This window comes from Typha angustifolia, chromosome 11 (genome assembly GCF_048772165.1).
Source record: "Typha angustifolia cultivar Huaian chromosome 11, ASM4877216v1, whole genome shotgun sequence".
In the NCBI taxonomy this organism is placed as follows: Eukaryota; Viridiplantae; Streptophyta; class Magnoliopsida; order Poales; family Typhaceae; genus Typha; species Typha angustifolia.
In genome coordinates this window covers 4,988,626-5,010,548 of record NC_133249.1, presented here as the reverse complement: position 1 = coordinate 5,010,548, position 21,923 = coordinate 4,988,626, and the positions used below count along the sequence as shown (strand labels likewise).

Here is a 21,923-nt window from a genome sequence, read left to right as displayed (position 1 = left end):
ACCCAAAGTCTATGAAATTCAATTGATTTAAAATTTTACTTTTTTTCATACTTTCGGATTAACACCATTAAATCTAGATGGAATTTATTTGCACTTTTCTTAATTCCTTCCAAACATGTAGATTGATTTCATTTCAATTTCATTATCTTTCAAATAGCCAAATTTCCATTAATTATCTGATCATATTCTTTTGTTTTCCCTTAGTAGTTCAGCCCTGATTGAGATTGTGATACATTTTGAAACAGGACAGTCATGGTTGAATTGGATGTTCATCCTTTCACTGACTTACAGATTCAGATATTGAGCACCTTGCTATCACCTATGATGTCACAAAAAGACATTCAGAGCTAGCATTATGCATTAGCAACCTAGTCTTCAATCTTCTCACACAGCCAATTTTCTTAGGAATCAGTAGCCCGCTCTACCGTAAACCTTGGCATATCAAATAAATCTCTCTCGAGCAAGATCTTGTTGCCTTAGGCCGCAGCCACGATACTTTCTTAAATCGGGGTTTGCAAAATTTACCAAAACCTGCAACAAATCAACCAATTGAATGCCAAATAAATTATGTATAGTTTCAATATCACTTTCATATTTTGAGAATGGATAATAAAGAAACTAATGGAAAAAGACCTGGTGTATCTTCACTTTCAAGAAACTTAATCACAACGTTGCCCCCCCGTCTTAGAATACCGTCATCATCAGCATCAGGCTCTGAACTGCTCAGAAACTTCTCTATATTGGTATCATCCGCTGAACCCGGTAAATGAACCCTGCCAACAGCCAACGAGAGTGCTCGCATACCCAGTTCACAGGATAAAGCTGCATCTCTTGTCGTTATCCCTGAAACCACTGGACACATATCTGATAATACAACAGAAAAACCCCTTTCCTGGAACACAATAGATTAGCAAGTTGTAAGCACCAACAGTCTCAATACTTAAAACTGACAAGGAAGAGCTGATTACTACCAGTATGTACAGATATTCAGGATTAAAATAGAATATAGCATTAATCTTCCACATAACACCACTAGGATTTGTACATCAAGCAAGCAAAGCAACAAACTGGCAGAGGAGGTAACCTTTTTCTTCTTTAGAAGGGCTCAGAGGCTGAGAGTTTTTCCCTAATGTATGTGATAAAGATTAAGGGCAATGTAGAATAGAATCACAGAGTACCATACAACAAAAGAATGCTGCTAGAATGATTAAAAATAAACAAAAATAGATGTATACATGAGTGAGGTTTAATGTCTTTATCTGGTATATCTTAGTTGTACCTATGTAAAATTATTGATACGTCGTAATAAAGCTATGCAATATGGTGATATAGCTTTTGTGTCTTCCAGTATTTATTGTCACTCATTTAGTGATCCAATGATCAGTGTAAGATGTTCCTCCACAACCAACTCCAAATCTAGTGCTTAGGCTCTTTAGATGCCCTGAACCATAATGAATGGAGCGAATTTAGATTAATTTGGTTTGAACATTTCCTTATTTTCTAGTGCTAATGGATAATAGCATTGCAAATCCAGCTGATTAATGTAAAGAATTCTCTGTCTTAGTTGTGCACTTAGCAAGTGATATTAACAAACTAAACTCTTTATATCAGTTTCATCATATACTACAAGGTGAAACCTGAGGAGATAGCGTCTTAGCTTGCTTCTTCAGTAGAGACATCACATCAGCACAGAGAGTTCTCACTCTGGAGTCGCAATGAGAAGAAGGAACCTTCACCTTCTGCTCTGCAACCAGCATCAAAACCGACCAATTAAACCATAAAACAAATGATATCATCATCCACCAATTACTAACAAACTTCATGAAGCATTTCGCCATCTTTTCACATTTAGTTTCTACTCAGATTTACCTTAAGATCAATACCCACAACTGCACCACCCTTCTCCAGAGGACCCAAGTTTTGGCAAGCCACCTATATGCAAATGACATTAAAAATCACCTTTTTTTTCTTTTAAACAAAGGGAACTCAACTCCTAGAGAAAATGGAGTTTTTAACAGATGGGTACTTGAAGCCAAGCACCAGGAGCACAGCCAAGGTCGAGGACAGAGGACCCAGGAGCTATCAACTTGAACTGCTTCTGTATCTCGATTAGCTGCAGAATAAGATAGACCTATGCATGGATAAGCCGGAAAAAGAAAGAAAAAAAAAGAACCAACTTTGATACTGAAACAGCTATTGACCTTGAAGGCAGAACGGGCAACGTAACCGAGGCGCTGGGCCTCTCGGTAGAAGAAATCCGGCGATCCGACGCCGCTCATCTCCTCTTCCACGAGAGCTCAGAAGCTGCACTGGGGCGGGTAACTTGGCCATGGGAGGGGAGATGCTCAAAACCCTAGTCAAGTTTGGTTAGTAGATCGCCTGCAGATCTAGTTGTAGGAAACTGATACATCTGAGCTACTTACAAGAAGAAAACCGGCCCATTTATTAGTTAAATAAACATTCCTGCATCCGGGTCCTCATACGATCAACTACCACAGCGTAACTCAAACTCTTCTACCTCTCCTCTCTGCCCCCGACTCCACCCTTTTTCACCTAAAAAAAAAAAAAAAAAAAAAAACACCGACTCCTTCCTCCTCATCTCCGGTCCCCCTTCTCCGCCGAGGTTTTCCATCGAATTCTCTCTCTCTCTCTAGTATTTACCGCTCTATGCACTATTCAACCGAAGCATGAGTTTTTCCAGCCTCGGGCGCTCTCTATCGCGATCTGCTCGCACCCGATCCCAAAACGTAAGATAATTTCTTCTTTCGTAATTGTTTCTTTGAACAGTAAAAATCAAACTGTTATGCTTTTTAGGGTTCTCTTTTGGGTGGATTTGGTGCAAGGAATGGCCTTTTGATCGAAATCCCTGTGCCGTCTCCCTGCTCTCGATGCGGTAATGACGGGTTACGGTTTCTTAGAAGCTATTTGACTTCCATTGGAGCGGATAAGGTTGTTGCGGCAGGGAATCAACTGGGAAACTGTCGGTTTCTGCTAGCGAACCCTAGTTTTAGTCGATTCTTTTCCAATGAATCTCCAGATAAGAAGAGTAAGTCTGTGCGTTGTCAAGGTTTTATCAAGTTTTTGATAAAAAAAAAGGTAATTTTTATTTGGTTTTTGTAGATTATGAGAAATACTACCCAAAAGAGAAGAAGGAAACTCCCAGAGGGAATCAGAATAATAAATCAGATTCAAAGGGTATGAAGCCTTTTATATTTCATTCTTCAATGTTGTATCTGAATTCTCGTGTATACATTATAAGTATGTTTTGGTACCACTTGATGTTATACTTGCCCAGGTAATAAATTGACACGTGACTTTTGAATAGTTTGCCAGTGGTTAATCATAATGGTTAGGGACTCTGTTTGTCATTTTAGCTTATTCTTGTTTTTAACATACTTAATTTAAGTGGATAATAGAAAATATAAATGAAGTTTAAACTTTAAAGTGAACCGATTAGATTTAGAGAGGAGTTTTATAGGACAGTATAAATCCCCTTTTTCTATGTTGGAGCAAGATGTTTAGAAGTTAAAGATTGAACTGCACATAAGGTTATAATATTTTACAATTGCATTCCGTCTTTCTCTTTGGCTTAAATATTCCTCCAGGAAGTATGTAACTCCTTATCTTAAAAGGTACAAAGGTTCCTGTTATTGCCTCCCAATCTGAAAGAACTTTGAAGTGTTGCTCCTTGATTGGATAATCTAAACTGCAAACAATGGATGTTAATTCTACCTGCTGATTGGCTTTATACTTTTACATATTTCATGACAAAGGGCCCTCTTGTTTATTTTCAACATGTTAGGAGAACTTATAGATAGTTGGATTGTTTTCTCATACAAGATTAGAATCTTGTGACTCTTTCCATCTTATCAAATATGAATTTTGCTCCAAGACGACAATGTTGAGATGGATGAGTGATGTCAATACACGCTCAAGCTGCTCAACCATTAGGAAGTGTTTGGACTACTTTTCAAATATGACTGTCACTAGTTGCTCTGTTTGATTTAGGGAGGTGTCATGCCTAAATAGTACAGAAGTTTCTCAACTACATGTTTTTTCTTGATAGACCACATCCTTAGACATGTTTTTTCTTGATAGATGACATCCTTAGGCATGCTTTTTACATGAACTAGCATGCCACTGATACATCGTTGACCATTGTCATGAGTTAATGAAGTAAACTATCCTTCAGTTGCAGTAGACTTTAAATTTCATGCCATAAATTCATAATCTCATTTCTTTTTCTCTTCTGCAGAAGATTCAAGTACTGATGATCAATGGAATTTCCAGGAGAATTTAATGAAGCAATTGCAGAATTACCTTGCTCCTCTTATATTTATTGGCCTCTTGCTTTCATCTTTATCTGGTGGTTCATTTAAGGAGAAAGAGGTCAGTGTTATTTTATTTATGTTTTTTGTAATTACTGAGTACCTTTTCTCTGTCTACTGTTCAAATGCTTGAGTGTGGATCAGGTGCATGGAATGCATTAGTATTATATTAGTGCCATAATATTTGGGTGCTATCATTTCCAGATCAGCTTTCAAGAGTTCAAAAATAAACTGCTGGAACCTGGTTTAGTCGATCACATTGTTGTATCCAACAAATCAGTTGCAAAAGTTTATGTGAAGAGCTTGTCTCCACCAATCAATCAATCCCAGGACAATGAATTTCAGGGTGCAACAACAGATATTACTGCTCAACAAGCTCCTAGTCAATACAAGTACTACTTCAATATTGGAAGTGTGGAATCTTTTGAGGAAAAATTAGAGGAAGCCCAAGAAGCTTTGGGTATAGATCCCCATGACCATGTCCCTGTAACTTATCTCTCGGAAGTTGTTTGGTACCAGGAATTGCTGAAATTTGCTCCTACAGCCTTCCTTGTTGGACTTATGTATCTAATGGGTAGAAGAATGCAAGGAGGTTTTAGTGGTGGTGGCGGAACCAGAAATGGAAACCGTGGAATATTTAACATTGGAAAGGCTCACGTGACAAAGATGGATAAGAACTCTAAAAATAAGGTTGGGCTTTTATTCCATTCATATTCTCATTCAGGTTGTTTAATTCTTCTTGTCACTTCTGCTGTTGTTGAAATTCTCTTAGAAACATAGTTGTCTATTCAATTGGATAAGAATATTGTATTAAAATATTCAAAGTTTTTCTATACTGTTTATAAACTGCAGATTAGTTTCAGTTTGCATGAATCATCTCATTATATGAGCATTCTTCACATGCATGGATTTGCCAGTTTAGATTCTAGAATTTATGCTTGTCTGATTTTTTATATACTTTTTCAGGAAGACAAGAAAAAACAACCTTGTTATGTCGTGTGTTTCTCACAGAATATTTCCATATGTGATCCAGGTATATTTTAAGGACGTCGCAGGTTGTGATGAAGCCAAACAGGAAATCATGGAGTTTGTCCATTTCCTTAAAAATCCCAAGAAGTACGAGGAATTAGGAGCAAAAATTCCCAAAGGTGCTCTTCTCGTAGGTCCTCCTGGCACAGGAAAGACTCTTCTTGCAAAAGCAACTGCGGGGGAATCCTCTGTGCCCTTTTTGTCTATTTCTGGTTCAGACTTCATGGAAATGTTTGTCGGTGTTGGACCCTCCAGAGTGAGAAACTTGTTTCAAGAAGCTAGACAGTGTGCACCTAGTATAATTTTTATTGATGAAATTGATGCAATTGGTCGGGCAAGAGGCCGAGGAGGTTTCTCAGGTTCAAATGATGAACGTGAAAGCACCCTAAATCAGTTGCTTGTAGAGATGGATGGATTTGGAACAACTGCTGGAGTTGTTGTACTTGCTGGTACCAATAGGCCGGATATCTTGGATAAGGCTTTGCTAAGGCCTGGTCGGTTTGACCGTCAAATAACAATTGATAAACCTGATATAAAGGGTCGTGACCAGATATTCCAAATATATCTTAAAAAGATCAGACTGGATAATGAGCCCTCGTTTTACTCTCAAAGACTAGCTGCCCTTACGCCTGGGTTTGCTGGAGCTGATATTGCAAATGTTTGTAATGAAGCTGCCTTGATAGCTGCGAGAAGTGAGGAAACTCAAGTTACAATGCAGCATTTTGAGGCTGCTATTGATAGGATTGTTGGTGGTTTGGAGAAGAAAAATAGGGTAAGTTTCCATCATATTCAGTTTGACCTCTCCATAAACTATTGTCGAAACATATATGCATAAACATGTATATATATGTGCACATATGGAGTAATATTGTAGCTTACAGACTTTTGTAGCTCTCCTGTTGTCTTTCTCCATATTAATTTTTTCTGCTATTGTGATTGTGGAACAGCACAAGGAATGCTATTTAGTAAGTTTATGCTTGTCTTTTTTAGTTTTTTTAAGTCATATTGCTGCTATTATTTGTAAGGAACAACTCTCAGAATGCTATTTGCCAGTATATACTATCAGATTATCTTGATAGATATTTCATTCTAGCGTGGCTTACTGACTTCCATATACTTCTCTCATGCTCAGCATGAGTTGGACAGTGCTAGACGTTTTCTACTCTCATTGACTGATTTAAAGGGAGAGATTAAGTCTTAAAATTCATCCTAGATAATGTTTGCCTTATTATAAAATTGTTGTCTTATCTAGGTTTGAATCTTTGTCAAATGTTTCCAGGCTGCTGTCTTGGCTAAGTCATATGTCACCCTTTTTCAGGTTATCAGCAAGCTGGAACGCCGAACTGTTGCCTACCATGAATCGGGCCATGCTGTTGCTGGATGGTTTTTAGAACATGCAGAGCCCCTCCTTAAAGTTACAATTGTTCCTCGTGGAACTGCAGCTCTGGGTTTTGCTCAATACGTCCCAAATGAGAACCTTCTTATGACCAAAGAGCAGCTCTTTGACATGACATGTATGACATTAGGTGGTCGTGCATCTGAAGAGGTTAAGTAGTTTATATTGTTTTTTGTTGAGTAATTGATAAATAAAGTTTTACATGGGCATGTAGTGTTGCATTATGTGTGTAACTGCATGCTCTTTTTGGAACTTTTGTTTACACAAACATTTTCCTGATTTTCAGTTTGATGGGTATAGGAAGTTGACATGCATGCCATCTAAAGTCAACATTTTTTTTACTTCAGTACATCCCAAAAATTAATTCTTAATTACCGTTTTTCAGGTTTTCCTATTTAAAAGAGAGTATTTTCTTAAAAAAAGAAAGAAAGAGTACAATAGAGATGATTGAATGGGAAAGATTGTGCTCTTTATTTATCTTCAATTTTCACAGGTTCCTGTTGGAAATATATTTTATGTTGCTTTCTTTGATTACGGATAGTTCTGCGCAAATGTTTCCACCTTGATCACAACAAACCACAGAAATTCATATCAGACTAAACAAATTAATGCCACTGTTTTACATGTTGCCTCCTGCTGATATTCAATATTATGCTGCTCATTCCTTTTCTAGTTAACATTTCTCTGTTACATCTTCATACATTTATGAAAGCAGATTGTTTGGTAGCATAGGAATCCTGGCCTTCATGTTGGTTAAAACATTTTTGTGTGAAGACTGATTATGTCCATCTGAAAGAAGGCTATGCACCCAATTAAGCTGTTTGTTGATTTTGAAGAATATATTGAAACTTCTGCATATCTTTCTTTCTCTGTCCCATATATCTATGGCGTAATTTCATTTTTGCTTGCAAATTAATGGAGATCATGAAATTCTAGAGGGTCGTTAATTTTAATGTCATTCATAAGGATACAAGTTGATGATTTCATTGAATTTGTCTCCAGATCTTGCTTGGGAGGATATCTACTGGTGCTCAGAACGACCTGGAGAAGGTGACCAAGATGACTTATGCTCAGGTTGCAGTCTATGGCTTCAGCAACAAGGTTGGGCTCCTTTCCTTTCCTCAGAGAGAGGATGGTTATGAAATGAGCAAGCCCTACAGCAGCAAGACTGGAGCCATCATAGACAGCGAGGTGAGAGAATGGGTCGCTAAAGCCTATGAAAGAACCATCAAGCTAATAAAGGAGCACAAGGACCATGTTGTCCAGATTGCAGAGCTGCTGCTCGAGAAGGAAGTTCTTCACCAGGATGATTTGGTCCGCGTACTGGGAGAACGGCCATTCAAATCAAATGAGCCAACAAATTATGATACATTCAAGCTAGGGTTCCAAGATGAAGAGCAAAATAAGGGCCAAGAACCCACAGAAGGTGCTGCAATAGCAGATGGTGAATCACCACCGCTTACCGACGACGTTGTGCCGACATAACAGGGATAATGTTGTGCTTGTACAGTATTTATTCTTGGTTTTCCTTGCAGCTCAACATATTGTCAGAATGAACATCCACATTTGAATCACACTTTTTTAGGTGTAATGAGGAATAGCTATAGTTTAGAAACTAACCCAAATGTCCAGTTGGGTTCTTAGTATAACCTAATAATGTGAATAGGGATTCTCTTTCTTTTCTTATTCTTTTATATATATATATTTGATTCTAGAAAAGCTTTCGAAATATCATGGCCACCCTCATAATTCCTGTCTCAATATCTTTTGGCTCAGAATTAATGGTGATAAATTTTTTTTCCCCAGGCAATAGGAAAATATGGATGTGGGTGTGAGATGAATTATCTTTGAATTGCTCACTTTTTGCAAGCCTGACGAAAATTTATGACGTCAACTAGTTTATCCAGATCAACATTTATATACGTGTGAATCAAAGAAAGAAAGCAAACGCAACAGCCTATATTTTGCCACTTAAACTTATTATTAATAGAGTCTAATTTATTATAGTCATAATTAATATTTTTATCGTTAGATATTTTTTATCTTAAGAATTAAGTTAAAAATATATATATATAATATTGATCAGTTTAATATTTTTATTAGAACTACAGTAAATTAAAATTTATTTAATAATAAATTTAATGAGTAGTCTATTTTGGTAAAGAAAATTTAGAACAGGGGTAGTTAAAAACTCTATGTTTTACTGGTTTGATGAACATGTCGGCAACCTACGTATCTCGGCGCGACGACTTTCCCAATGCGCATGATTATGATTAACGTCGGCACTGACCGCAAAAGATTTCTCGTAAATATCTCTACCGAGCCGTGTCCTTAACTCCTCCCACGCCCATAGCATCGTTACCACGTACATTTGTTCAACTTTCTAGAGACATCCATTTCCGGTGCCTCTGTCTCTCTGTCTCTCTCTCTCTCTCTCTCTCTCACACCCACCTTACCCGTGTGAATCGAGTGATAGTGTGGCCATGGCGGATGCCTCTCGGAGAACGGTACTCGTCACCGGCGCCGGCGGCCGAACAGGTCAACTCTATCTCTCTCACCATTGCTGAGAATAGTATGTCTCGATTGGATTGGATCTTTCTCTCTCTGTTCTAGGGCTTTTGACTTTGTCGGTATCTCGTTAAGATCGAGTGGATGCATTGGACGAGTCATTAGAAGATAGGGTTCGACAGGGAAATTATATACTTGGATCCGGATTAAGAAAGGAACGACCTTGCGTGAGGTCGAATGCATCTAAATTATAGAGTGAGATAATAGTAACACGGGAATCGGAATGAGAGGAGGGTTGAACTTTAACCCTTCACGTACAAGATGATTTGGCTATAAGTAGCGTTTGTCAGTTTACACGAATGGGACGAAATGTGAAGTAAGATAAGTTGGGATTGTGGTTTATTTGGTTCTGTAGCTTTAGAAAGTGCCTTGATATGAAGAAATTCTCTAATTAAAGGTGTCACCTTTCTTCCTCATCTAGGCTATTCTCGTGTCGAGAGGACTTCCAGAGGGGGTTGTTTCCGAGCCTAAATTGCAACTACAATTAGATATTACTAACCTGTGATTGGTCCTTTGGCATTTTTTGCAAATATATATTGTGTGAATTTGCTTTAGTCTGGAAGTTGGCACCAATTCTAGTGGGTTAATGTCTCGTTTGACAACCAGCTATAAGTTTGTCAATTCTTTTGGATCCCTTTATTTTTGAGTTGTTCTCTAGCCTGTCTTATTTTGTCAAAAAGGAGGCCTGAAAATTGTTGATTATATGTGAAACTATTTCATAAAATTTAGACCGGTGAATGCTCAATTGCTCACTAATCATAGATGTGAGGCCTTTTTTCTTCTTTTCTCTCCTTTTCTTCTCTAGATTGCTTAGATGAGTCAAAAGATGAATCTTTAGTAGACCGTCAATCTTCAGTTAGCACCAAGCAACTTACCTTTTTTTTTGTATAGCCTACCTAGCATGAATTTGGTACCTTTTATATTAAATGGAACTTGAACCTCTTTCAGTTATTATTTGTTGGCATGCTTTTTTGTTAGTACCTTTAGGTTAATAGTTTTGTAAGATCTTTTTTTTATCCAAAATTTTGCTCAACCTAACATTGCTTTATTGTGCCTTTTGGTTGGAAGTAGGAATACGACAGTACTGGTGTTTAAGTCCAAGATACTATAATTAAGTGGCTAGGACATTACAACATTAGTTCCTAGAGTATTACATGTTGATCAAGCTTCTTTTTCTGCCACAAAATATAAGGTTTGCATTTATGTCTATCTTAAATATTTACACCCTCTTTTACCTTTAGGCCAAATTGTGTATAGAAAATTGAAGGAGAGATCTGAACAATATATTGCTAGAGGTCTAGTCAGGACAGAGGAAAGCAAAGAAAAGGTTGGGGGAGCTGATGATGTTTACATAGCTGATATAAGGGATGCAGATCGTCTTATCCCTGCTGTTCAAGGCATTGATGCCCTCATCATTCTCACGAGTGCTGTTCCTAAAATGAAGCCTGGGTTTGACCCTACCAAAGGTGGAAGGCCTGAGTTCTATTATGAAGATGGATTATACCCTGAGCAGGTAACTTGCACAGCCAATTTCTTGTGAAGATTCTTTCTGCTTGGATTTTCTTCTAATACTGATCACCTTAGTCTTTTGTGTGTTAGGTTGATTGGATCGGCCAGAAGAATCAGATTGATTCTGGTAAGATTCTTATTTTCCTCTGAGTCATGATTCCATCTATACCAGCTACAGGCTTTGTTAAATAGTTCGTCTTGTACAGCTAAGGCTTCTGGGGTGAAGCATATAGTTTTGGTTGGATCAATGGGAGGAACAAACCCTAACCATCCATTGAATAGCCTTGGAAACGGCAATATATTGGTAAGTAATTGGGTTTGGTTTATAAAGACTTAAGAATTGTCCTTCCTTTGTGTTTTCCTAGATTGCCTATATTTTGATGCAGTTCCCATTTCTTGTTTTGACTCCACTTGTATTTTTCAATGAACTGATTTAGGTCAAGCATTTTCATCTATCTTTTAAGATATAATTTGAGAACACAATTGTTAAACTGCACTAGCATGAGACCTTATTTGAATTTTTGTGTTTGAGTGAATTTTACTAGGTTCAAATGGAAAAGAATTTGGATTCTTTTGTTCTTGAATGTGAATGAGAAAATTTTATCGTTGTTGTGAAGATGCTTTTGATACTAAGCAAAACCATGAGATGTTTAAGGCCTCCATGGAGTCTTAAGATATGTTAAAGATGATGTAATTTAGAAGAAGCAATTTGACAAACTGACAGTTGAAATGGGATTGCAAGGTTCTTCTCCCAACTTTGCAGTTTATACTTCTGAGAAATTCGCTGGAGCTTTGTTCTTGTGACTCACTTAAGACTACAAGGTTTGGCGATCCAATTGTCAGCATTAACTCTAGAGATCTAATTTTACCTCTAGCAGGGTGGGTTTGCAATGCACTTTTGGTGCGCATCTACGAGTTCTGGGACTCAGTCCTTTGCCTGCTCCTTTTCAGACTTACCCCCTTTGAATTGAGATATTATTTATGAGATGTTCTCAATTATAAAGTCAGTTGTGACATACTGCAGCTTTAATAGTCCATATATACCATGACTTACACCAAAGTACCTTCCATCCACGAAATAAACATCCATGAGATTAAAAAAAGGGTTAAATATTTTTTTCCTTGTACTTATGCTCAAAATTATGTTTTTCCTTGTACTTTAAAAAGTTTCAAATTAGTCTATATACTTAAAACTAAAGTGAGACCGTTAGTTTTTATATCCAAATTAACTGAGTGCACCCAAAAAAATGTCTAAAATTGAATGGCGGGATAAATTCCCTATATTTCTAATTTTTTATGGACGAAAATGCCCTTCCCTTCTTATATAACAATTTCTTTCTATTCAAAGAATACTCAAATATTTTCTTTTCTTACTTTTTAGGTCGTGTCAACTATATAGTAAGTATTATTAAACCTAAGTTTTTATGAATTTAGTAGTTAGATTGCATCTAGAAAGACGACGAATACGGGTTAAACAAAAATTTAGATCAAAACCCCATCTATTTTAGTAATAAACATGACGAGATATTTTGGTCATTTAAATGTGTTTTGTTAACTTTGATAGAAAAATTAAGACCCCCCCCCCAATACACACAAAAAAATAATAAATAAATTGCCCCCAGAATCATCATAAGAAAGAGAGCACCTTATTAGTTTCTAAATTTGAGTGCATGATGAAAATTTGCACATTCACCATTGCATGTTCAATTTGGTGGGTGGAATGTTATGTTCTTTCTACAGCATTTCAAGTTTGTGTTATTTATGAACTTTTTTTTACAGTAATCAATAGAAACTAAAGTTTCTATGCAATTCTTGCACCACTCATACCAACTTTACACAGCTGGTGGCTTCACATAATCTTCAATTTGTCTTTGCCTAATCAGGCTAAGCAATTTACAGGAGTGCATATTATTTGGGCACATTTTGGCATGCAAAACCCATACTGCGTAGCGAGTTTTGCTAAATGCAGCTACTATTTAAATCCAGGATTCCCATGACCAATTGAAGCCCTGAGCTCAATCCCATTGGCCTATCTATAGTTTTTCCTCAAAAAAAAGCTAATGAGTCATAAATCGTAGCAGGAGTCTTTTTGTATTAATTTTTCAGAGTAGTAAACCAACCGTATGCTAACACTTATATGATGATATTTATCTTTTCTTGCAGGTGTGGAAGCGCAAGGCAGAACAGTATTTAGCAGACTCAGGGGTACCTTATACAATAATAAGGTAGCTTTTTTAAAAAAAAATGAATAGGTAGCTCTCTGATATTGATATATCAAGATAGAATTTGGCTATATATTGTACTTTAGGTTCATGACAATTTAGCTTTGATATTTTCTTTTCTGAGAATTGATTGATGGTGTTTTACTCTTTTTGTTCTATATGCTGGTAATTTTCATTCCCTTCAGAAGCAGGAGATTCACCATGAGAGGTTCAGATCAGTCATGAATGATAGTGTTCATACCATTCTAAAAAGACATCCATCATTGCAGATGTTTTTTTCATTTACGAGAACAGAATAGATTACTGCCAAAATGTTAGTGCCTAACCAAAAACATATACTGTGTGCCAAGTCATGACCCTTCCAGTCGAAGAGTAGGTGCTCATGTCTTATATTACCCATTGGTTGTGGGTTTCTGCATGAAATGATATTATGAATTTATGATAACATTGTTACGGGAAACAATCTTGTTTGTTTCTAGAAATCCCACTGTTAGAAGACCTTTTAGTTTTCTGTCCAGTGAAACCCTAGGTTTGGTACTGTTTCAGATAGACTCAAGCATAATACTGTTGAAGTAACATTAGGACTAACCCATCAGTATTCTACTGTTCTGGTGTCTGTGATAGGGCTGGAGGATTGCAAGATAAAGATGGAGGCATAAGGGAGTTGCTTGTGGGAAAGGATGATGAACTTCTCCAAACTGATACAAAGACAGTCCCAAGGGCTGATGTTGCAGAAGTCTGCATTCAGGTATGAGTGCCTGGTACTGACTTACAGTAGCTAGAATTTTTTGATGTATGTGACTACCTGAATTTGAACCAGCAATGCATGAACTTGCTTTGTCATGACTATCAGATTTATTAATTTCATCAGCAAAGATAAACTTCATCTAGTGGTGGTACTCACTTTCTGCTTCTCCATAGATTTCTATATGAGTACTCGATGGAATGCTGTCAATTTGTTGTGCTTTAGTAGTCCAGTGTATGAATTTGTTTGTTAGGACTCATATCCTGGGTGCATATTAGGCTATAAAGAAGCACCTTTCTAAATTAGCTTTTGATTTGTACAGGCACTTCATTTTGAGGAGTCGAAGTTCAAGGCATTTGATTTGGCATCGAAACCAGAGGGTGCGGGTACACCAACAAAAGATTTTAAGCAGCTTTTCTCACAAATCACCAGCCGATTCTGATAGCTTCCTGATGGTAGACTGTGCAGCAAGAAGAGCATGCCTGATCATTTAATTGTTGTTGCTGCTGTTGAAGCTGATGAATGTTATTCCTAAATATTCATATTTAGGAGGTGAGAAAGAAGACGACTGTTGTACACTGTCATACTCTATTTTCTGCTAATTCTTATGACATTATATCTCAAATTTGAGATCTAGCACTTCATGAGCATTTAAAATAAAATATATGTTAGCACAGCAGATTACACTAGATTGTGGATGGCTTATATTTTTTCAAACAATTTTTTTTTTTATCTAAACCTTTTTTTAGAAGAATTTTTTATCTAAACCTTGTTGCTGTGTTTTATGCGACCATATCTATCTTCTTTCCTGTATGATTGTTGATCAGATGTGAATAGAATTCCTTTTATTGAAACATATGCGCCGTAATATATATATATATATCCTTTGTCTCCTAATGAAGAATAAGCCAGAGGATTATCCTGTTAGTGTTGAGCTCTTTGAATCAGAAGACTAAGGTTGAATACATTTACATTTAACTCATTGTTCATAGATTCTTTTTTATATCACTGTCTATTGCATTTTTAACTAAACTGTAAATATAAATATTTTAAATAAATATAATAAAGTAACCTTTTTTTTAATAAATAAATATGTATTTTGAGAACGTAAAATGTGTCTTCGAACGTGTGCGAATGTCTGCATCAGTTCACATCAATAGAGGACACTTTTGGTGCGTTTGAACACAGTCAACCCCGTTCGAACACAATTAGTGAGAGTCCACTATTATTAGGATTAATAATTATTATTTTAGCTTGTTGATTAGCATTTTAAAAATGTGGATGATAACTAAAATCATTATAAGGAATAAAACTTAATTTCTATCTTTCTCTGTTCTCTCTCTAGTCTTTCTATTTTAATCATCCTTATCCCTTAGATTACATCAATCATCCACCCACATCTGCATTATCATTCATAACCCTATCATCACCTCCACTATCACTACTATCATCACCCCCACTTTTGCATATTTTCGTCTCAGTTGCAATTCAAATATGAGAAGGGCGTAAATACAGATACTAAAGATGACATTTTGTACCTATCCTATCATATCGAAAATAATTATTACTAAAATAAATATCTTATTTTGATAATAATAAATCGGAATTGTTATATAAACTGGCTCAAGTATTTTCACATATTAAATGATTAAATTAATATATGAAAAAAATAATAGTTTTTGAAGGGTATTTACGTTAATACGAAATTTAGAAGGTATACGGGTTGTACATTAAAAAAACAAACAAACAAAAAGTAAAATACTTTCCCGTTGCTGTTCGGGATCTAACAGCATACACCGTAACGATCCTGTGGCGACACGTCGTATCAGTGTAACACCCTTCTTTTTTTAGTAATATATTAGATAAAGTCGTTCCCATTTACGACACCGTGGTGTTCTCCAGCCTAGGGTTTCGTCGATTCGAGACTCCCTTAGCTCGGCCGTCCTCCCTAGGATTTGTTTCTTTTTCTCTTTTTCCTTTCGCCAATCTCGGAAGAATTAGATTTCTTGTCTCTCTCTCTCTCTCTCTCTCTCTCTCTCTCTCTCTCTCTCAGGTACGTCTCATACTACTTTGCATCGAAAAATCTAGGGTTCGTATAGCATGGGTCTCGTCTCCTCTTAGGAGTTTCTTTCTCGAATGCCATCCAGTTCTACGGTCTTTTTCCCGATTTGATGTTTCCTGTTTAGATTTAGCCATCTGTGAATGTAATTGCTTGAATTTGAAGAGGAGAGAGAGATAACAAGAAAGTATTTGCATGTCGAGATGGTGCTGCTATCTTTCTTTCGATTGAATTGCTATTTTATTGAATCTTCTGTTGAAATATTTGGTTCGGAGAGCTTTGGATGGTGTTTGTTATGATACTTTTTTGCTATCTTATGGAATCTGCTCGTTGCTACGAGTTGTTAGATTTAACGACCATCTGTTATTATGTATTAGAGACGTACTATACATGTCAAGACACATTTTAATTCATCCGAAGGGACTTGCTGTTAATCTCAGAATGTGGTCTCGTTAAATTTTTCTTTTTGTTCAGATATGCTAGATAGCTATATTGTTGAAAAAGATATTTCTTTTTTCCTTGAACTTTTTAAGGGCCACTGTTGCCCTTCTCTTCAACTGCACTCATGCTTTAAGTAACTGGGAAGCCAAGTCAACATCTTGGTTAATATGGCTTAACTGTAAGCCTACTCCACGCCGAAACGAATCTAGATTTCTTTTTCCAGAATTCAAGAGTCCCTTTTATTTATCGTTTCCAATCTTCATTTATTTCCACTCAATTAAATTTCTTATTAATGGATAATGAATTCAATCTGCACTTGAGATTCCGAAATTTTGTAAAACACATATAAACACCCAAATTTGAACACTGGGAAAGAAATTTTGGAGAGTTCAGAGTGTGCTCCTCCATTATGACTCAGGAAGATAAATAACAAATAATGTCAAAAGCCATATGAAACTATGAGGCCATACAATGCTTGTTGATCAGTTGATGATGAGGTAGTCATTTATCTCTTTCTCCAATTTGTTGTTTCTGTATGAAGACCACATACATGTCGTCTCCTTTTGTGCATCATTGCATCTAGCCTAGTATCTTAGTGAAGATGACATATTTCTAATTTTTATCAGATCTCTGAATGAGGAGGTACAGCCCATATCGTAGTCCTCCAAGGAGGGGATACGGTGGTAGAGGAAGAAGTCCACCAAGGAGGGGCTATGGTGGGCATTATGGACGCAAGGAACAAAACAACGGAAGTCTTTTGGTTCGAAATATTCCCTTGAATTGCCGGTAGTCCTCTAATCTCACTCAATGGTTGCCCTTTTTTTTTGTGCATGTTATTATTTTCTTGTTAGTTAGTTTTGTGGAACTAAATTACTTTTTTATTCTTAGCTGATTTTTCATTTTCCTCAAATGGTTTATCTTTTTTCCTCTTTGCAGATCAGAGGATCTTCGAGCTCCTTTTGAACGATTTGGTCCTGTAAGGGATGTTTATTTGCCAAAGGACTATTACACTGGGTGAGAATTTTTGTTGATTGACTTCCTTGTTAAAAGTCTTATTATTTGCCAAAGGGCTGTTTGTCTATTTGCTCGACCAACTTCTGGTGTTCCAAGTGTCCTCTATAGAAAGCATGATTTTATTTTCTTGTTAACAGCCACTGATATTGATACTTCCTCTGGAATTATGGCCGATACATAGTTTGAAGAATCAGATTTTATGATGGTTTTGCGGGTTATGGAATTTTGACTGAGTGTACCGGATTTGAGTTGTGTGTGTGGTTTACAGAGTAATGCCTCTAGAAGAATGATAATGCATTTTAAGTATTTTATGTTTTATATCCCTACATCTAAGTGGTCCGATGTGAAATATAAACTATATAGATAATTTGAAGTTTTGAACATGATTTACTTATCTGCAATTTGCCTCTGGAAACAAAAACCTTGACTTTAGGCATGAAGGTTCTGAATATTGCTAAACAGTAGATCTTGGTGTTTATTTATTTTGTATATTCTTACTATGAGAGGCTGAAATACCCGAAACTCGTGTGTTGAAATCAATTTATTTTAAGAATTAGGACAGCCCATTTCACAGATTGTAAGACCTCATTTGGTAGATCTCTATTTGAAGCTGGGCTATGATAATCTCCTAAAATGAATCGAACCGTGTGGAATAATTCTTTTTGTGGTAATTATTTGAACTTTGGCACACTAAATTTCTGCAAATAATTGAATAATCTGTTCTGGACCATTGCCTATAGGCACGTAGATGCTTTAAGCCAGACCCTACTTTTGGATTTTAGGGCTAAACATCAAAATATGGTCAGCATGACCTGTTAGTTTGTTCATTGAGCGCATTTGGTTTGTTTGAAGGTGGGTAACATCAGAATGACAATTATGTCCGCACAATTCATTTATGTCTGCTCTTTCCTTGGTATACTGGATGATTCCGTTGAATTTAGAAGGTTTTTCTAAGTGGCAAGTTTCTTGTTTGATACCTATTCTCTATTTACTTTCAATATAAGTTGTTTGTTGAAATTATTCTCAGGGTGTTTATTGGTTTGAAGTAAATACAAGACCTGTGTTTGCTGAAGACCACTGTTTATCATTCCTAGCATATTCATTTGGTTGATGGGGTAGAGTCTTGTCCAAATGGAGAAGTTTCTGTCTCAAGAGAAGTTTTGATTCTTCAACAAAATTAGTTTCATGAAGAGAAGATAGAATAGAGTTATTGGAAAGTTGATTGGATGAGAAGATAATTTCAAGGGAAGTTGATTTCAAGTGCTTGATATTTTTTTCGATCATTGAAGAATTTGAAGTCAAGAAATATATGAAGATATGAATAAGAGAAGAAATGTTCTGAGCCTGGACTGCTAACTGCTTTTTGTGACACTTGACTACAATTTTGATGGAAAAGTTAGTAAGTTGTTTTCTGTGCTTCCTCAAGAACTATCGAAGCATGTTGAGTGATTTTATTGTGATGGTAGAAATAGTAAGCACATATTATTATCTGACATTTGATGGTCTTGTGCTTCTGTAGTGTTGCTTTTCTTTCCTGATTTTTTTTTTTTTTTTTGAAATTTGATGCAGGGAGCCTCGAGGATTTGCATTTGTGCAGTTTGTTGACCCTTGTGATGCATCAGAAGCCCAATATCACATGAATCGCCAACTATTTGGTGGTAGGGAGATTACTGTTGTTGTCGCTGCTGAGTCAAGGAAAAGACCGGAGGAAATGCGTACTAGATCTAGAGTTAGGTATGCTCAACATACTTAGATTAAGTAAATCTGTTATTGATTTCTATGTTGTATTGATGCTTCCGCTGAATGCGATTCACATGTGATGACACATTTTGTACAGGGGGAGTTCTGGTCATGATGGTCATCGTTCTTCTCATTATGGTAATCTGCTGTTTGCACTATTTGTTATTATGTTGGAAGGGTTAGATAGTACTGTTGCCTTTGTTGTGCCCTTTTTCATAAAGTACAAGGATAGTTATGGCAAGTTTCTGATTGACATTATGAATTTATTATTCATTGCTAATCCTAATTATCCAGTAGATTTCTGTTTGCCAGTGGTCTGCAACTTGTCACCTATTCACCTCTCCCTTTAATCCAATGTGCAACTTGTGTTTTGAAAAACAATTCTTGATGAAAGCTTCTGGTTTTTCACATTTATATTCTTATGGCAGAAAATTATGAACACTGGAAATTTTACTTTATTGTATTGTCCCGTGAGTTGCTTTTTCCTTGTTTACCTCTTCTCTTTTATGTTGGTTTCGCAAGGAATTTACTAGAATTAACATTTCTGCTGATTATGATTCATGAGTTTGATCACAGAACTTCAGATCACATGCTATCATGGAAATATATCTTTTTCTAGTTCTTTTGCTGGTTGATACTGGATATGTGCCAGCTCTCTCTACGGTGTTTGCACTTCATATTCTTCACATGCCTACAGTTGTTTTTTTTTCCTTCACATTGTTTTGCTTTATGTTTTCTAGGCCGTTCACTGCTAGACATTCTATTGTTGTTGCAACTGTAAATACTGTAAAATTGTAAACTGTCTGTGAGTTTGCTCATTTTGGGAATGGCTGGTCAATATGGCAGGACGGTCCCGTTCTCGTTCACGCTCTCCTCGCTATTCATCAGCTTCTCGGGCACGCCAGCAGTCAAGGTTAGGAGGATCTTAATTTTTTACGATATGAGCTGACATTTACTTGAAGGAAACTTGTCCCGGTATGACTATCATCAAGTTCATCCTATAACTTCATTCTTTTTTTTTGGGTGGGGAAAAACAGATCATACTCTCCTGCACCAAGACGTCGAGGTGACTACTCTGCTTCCCCACGCAGAAAGCAGTCACGTCATACAAAATCACCACGGGATCAGCCAAGAGATCGTGATGACGATAGAAACCGCAGGTCATATTCTCCCAGTAATAGTGATGCTAATAGACATGAAGCTGACAATGGTTATAATGAGTAAGTTTTCATGTTTTCAAAATGCTTATTTACATTCTTGTAATTGTGGGTAGTGAACTACTAATCTTGATCTTTGTTACTTCACTTATCTGGATGACAGTGCATACAGTCAAATTTGGTGCTGAATTTTAGTTGTAATGTCTACATGTTTTTTTGGTATACTGTTTATTTATTGTACTTTTATACTTAATATACATAAAGTACATACTGTATAAATGACTAAAGATGGCCAGTGACATTTGGGCAGTCATCTTAATCATAATTGTATCCATGAATAGAATGGCAATTTAGGATCATATGATTAACTAAGTAACTAACAAGCCAATGAGATCTAACAATTTCAATAAAGTTCATTAGAATAAATGTAGTCACCAAAAGAACTTAACAAAGAGCATGATAGATATATAAATAAAGCACCAGGAAGTATTAATAACACTCACAAACAGCTGAAAAAAATATGGAGTGGAGAGATGAAAAATTTCAGTCCATCAATTTTCAATACATGGCATCGGAGATGTTTGTTATCATATTTAATTCAGTGGATATAGAGTATATATGTTGTATACGCGGGAAAATACTGCCTCACGAACCTTTTCTTCTCTTCAAAATTTCCTTTTTAACTTTTAATTTCTATTTTTACTCTTTTGGAATTTTTTTGTTTGCATCAATTGTTACATTCTTTTGTGGCGATTCATACAGAAAGTCTCCACGCGGTGCTGAGGGATCCCACTGGAGGTCACCAAGGCGTACCTCAGGTTCGCCTCCTGGATCGCGATCAAGGTCTGCAGACTTGTCCCCTGGCCGCAGCAAGTAATTTGAAGGCAAGTAAAAATGCTTTGTCTTGCTATAAGATGGTTTATTCTCCTGAGTAGCTGATGTGCTTGCATGCATTTCCTCTGTTCTGCAGATTATGGAGCTCTATGCAATTTTTGGGGTGTTACCTCAGCAAAAAGACTTTGTTAGGACTTTCAAAGCTTCATGGATAACTAAGTTTCTAAAAGCTATTTACTACCTGGAACTAGTTATGGTGTGTACTACTTATTTGTCTCGGTGCTGTTTGATCAGTATTGTGTAGCAGATAATATTACTTGCTTTTGGACTTTGGTCATGAATGTTTTGAGCCTCTGGGTCTCTTTTCTTTATGCCAGCCTTAGGGATGAGACTGCTTCATCATGTGTTAATTTTCGTGTGCTAGATGAGATGAACGGGGCAACATCAGGGCGACTAGTAGTATTCTTTACTCCATTGGGTGGGGGGCATAACTATGAAATGGAAGAAACGTTATAACAATTAACAAACCTTTGTCGAATTATTATGCAATTTGATTAGGGCGATCAGAGAACAGAGTATATAACACCAGACTTAACGTAAGCTAATGCATAGCTCAGTTTTGTTGGAAACTATGTCAACGCAATGAGTAGCAGCCACCTGAATCGGACCACTTGGAATCACATCCTAGCATGCATCGATAACAATATCCTGGGAAAATTTAGCTAGCTGTCGATGACGTTTATCGTAGCATACATAGTATGAATACTGGATAATCAATACTCGACAGGACATCAAATGATCACCTCCCCGACCAATTCACGTATGTCAAGTATACATTTTGAGGTCACCTGATGAGCATTCTCAGCACCAGAAGATTTTTT

The 21,923-nt window shown here is 36.6% G+C and overlaps 4 protein-coding genes across 6 annotated transcripts; 3 read left to right on the top strand and 1 right to left on the bottom strand.

Annotated features, from left to right (window-relative positions):
- Positions 1–164: 164 nt before the first annotated feature.
- On the bottom strand, positions 165–2,361 carry LOC140771389 (uncharacterized). Its single transcript, XM_073112913.1, has 6 exons — positions 2,202–2,361; positions 2,027–2,113; positions 1,870–1,932; positions 1,638–1,739; positions 634–892; positions 165–531 (listed from the first exon to the last, which is right to left on the bottom strand). The coding sequence occupies exons 1-6, from the start codon at positions 2,277–2,279 to the stop codon at positions 422–424; spliced, it is 699 nt and encodes a 232-aa protein (XP_072969014.1). The 5' UTR covers positions 2,280–2,361; the 3' UTR covers positions 165–421.
- A 188-nt stretch (positions 2,362–2,549) lies between these two features.
- LOC140771388 (ATP-dependent zinc metalloprotease FTSH 8, mitochondrial-like) lies at positions 2,550–8,472 on the top strand. 2 transcript variants are annotated; one of them, XM_073112911.1, is made up of 8 exons: positions 2,550–2,747; positions 2,815–3,046; positions 3,121–3,195; positions 4,256–4,389; positions 4,533–5,018; positions 5,362–6,129; positions 6,676–6,871; positions 7,756–8,047. In XM_073112911.1, the coding sequence occupies exons 1-8, from the start codon at positions 2,688–2,690 to the stop codon at positions 7,893–7,895; spliced, it is 2,091 nt and encodes a 696-aa protein (XP_072969012.1). In that variant the 5' UTR covers positions 2,550–2,687; the 3' UTR covers positions 7,896–8,047. The 2 variants fall into 2 exon arrangements, with proteins under 2 accessions (XP_072969012.1, XP_072969011.1); XM_073112910.1 differs by having other exon boundaries at positions 2,551–2,747; positions 6,676–6,903; positions 7,756–8,472.
- Positions 8,473–9,083: 611 nt separating this feature from the next.
- Positions 9,084–14,488, top strand: LOC140769592 (uncharacterized protein At5g02240-like). Its single transcript, XM_073110345.1, has 7 exons — positions 9,084–9,291; positions 10,563–10,834; positions 10,921–10,957; positions 11,037–11,134; positions 12,994–13,055; positions 13,677–13,800; positions 14,120–14,488. Exons 1-7 carry the CDS (start codon positions 9,237–9,239, stop codon positions 14,237–14,239), a joined length of 768 nt encoding a protein of 255 aa, XP_072966446.1. The 5' UTR covers positions 9,084–9,236; the 3' UTR covers positions 14,240–14,488.
- Positions 14,489–15,684: 1,196 nt separating this feature from the next.
- On the top strand, positions 15,685–21,413 carry LOC140769591 (uncharacterized). Of its 2 annotated transcripts, none has more exons than XM_073110342.1 (9): positions 15,685–15,850; positions 16,924–17,083; positions 17,234–17,311; positions 18,881–19,045; positions 19,149–19,189; positions 19,898–19,964; positions 20,089–20,271; positions 20,971–21,092; positions 21,179–21,413. In XM_073110342.1, exons 2-8 carry the CDS (start codon positions 16,932–16,934, stop codon positions 21,083–21,085), a joined length of 801 nt encoding a protein of 266 aa, XP_072966443.1. In that variant the 5' UTR covers positions 15,685–15,850; positions 16,924–16,931; the 3' UTR covers positions 21,086–21,092; positions 21,179–21,413. The 2 variants fall into 2 exon arrangements, with proteins under 2 accessions (XP_072966443.1, XP_072966444.1); XM_073110343.1 differs by lacking the exon at positions 15,685–15,850 and adding an exon at positions 15,866–16,794.
- Positions 21,414–21,923: the final 510 nt, after the last annotated feature.

Bases quoted from the DNA above. Each gene is read 5' to 3' on its own strand.
- LOC140769591 (XM_073110342.1), top strand. From the start codon at position 16,932: ATGAGGAGGTACAGCCCATATCGTAGTCCTCCAAGGAGGGGATACGGT. The intron at 17,084-17,233 runs GTAGTCCTCTAA...TCCTCTTTGCAG, and splicing joins AATATTCCCTTGAATTGCCG to ATCAGAGGATCTTCGAGCTC. The intron at 17,312-18,880 runs GTGAGAATTTTT...AATTTGATGCAG, and splicing joins CCAAAGGACTATTACACTGG to GGAGCCTCGAGGATTTGCAT.
- LOC140771388 (XM_073112910.1), top strand. From the start codon at position 2,688: ATGAGTTTTTCCAGCCTCGGGCGCTCTCTATCGCGATCTGCTCGCACC. The intron at 5,019-5,361 runs GTTGGGCTTTTA...TATGTGATCCAG, and splicing joins ATAAGAACTCTAAAAATAAG to GTATATTTTAAGGACGTCGC. The intron at 6,130-6,675 runs GTAAGTTTCCAT...ACCCTTTTTCAG, and splicing joins GTTTGGAGAAGAAAAATAGG to GTTATCAGCAAGCTGGAACG.
- LOC140769592 (XM_073110345.1), top strand. From the start codon at position 9,237: ATGGCGGATGCCTCTCGGAGAACGGTACTCGTCACCGGCGCCGGCGGC. The intron at 9,292-10,562 runs GTCAACTCTATC...TTTTACCTTTAG, and splicing joins CGGCGCCGGCGGCCGAACAG to GCCAAATTGTGTATAGAAAA. The intron at 11,135-12,993 runs GTAAGTAATTGG...CTTTTCTTGCAG, and splicing joins TTGGAAACGGCAATATATTG to GTGTGGAAGCGCAAGGCAGA.
- LOC140771389 (XM_073112913.1), bottom strand. From the start codon at position 2,279: ATGAGCGGCGTCGGATCGCCGGATTTCTTCTACCGAGAGGCCCAGCGC. The intron at 893-1,637 runs GTTTCACCTTGT...ATTGTGTTCCAG, and splicing joins CTAAGACGCTATCTCCTCAG to GAAAGGGGTTTTTCTGTTGT. The intron at 532-633 runs GTCTTTTTCCAT...GATTTGTTGCAG, and splicing joins TGAAAGTGAAGATACACCAG to GTTTTGGTAAATTTTGCAAA.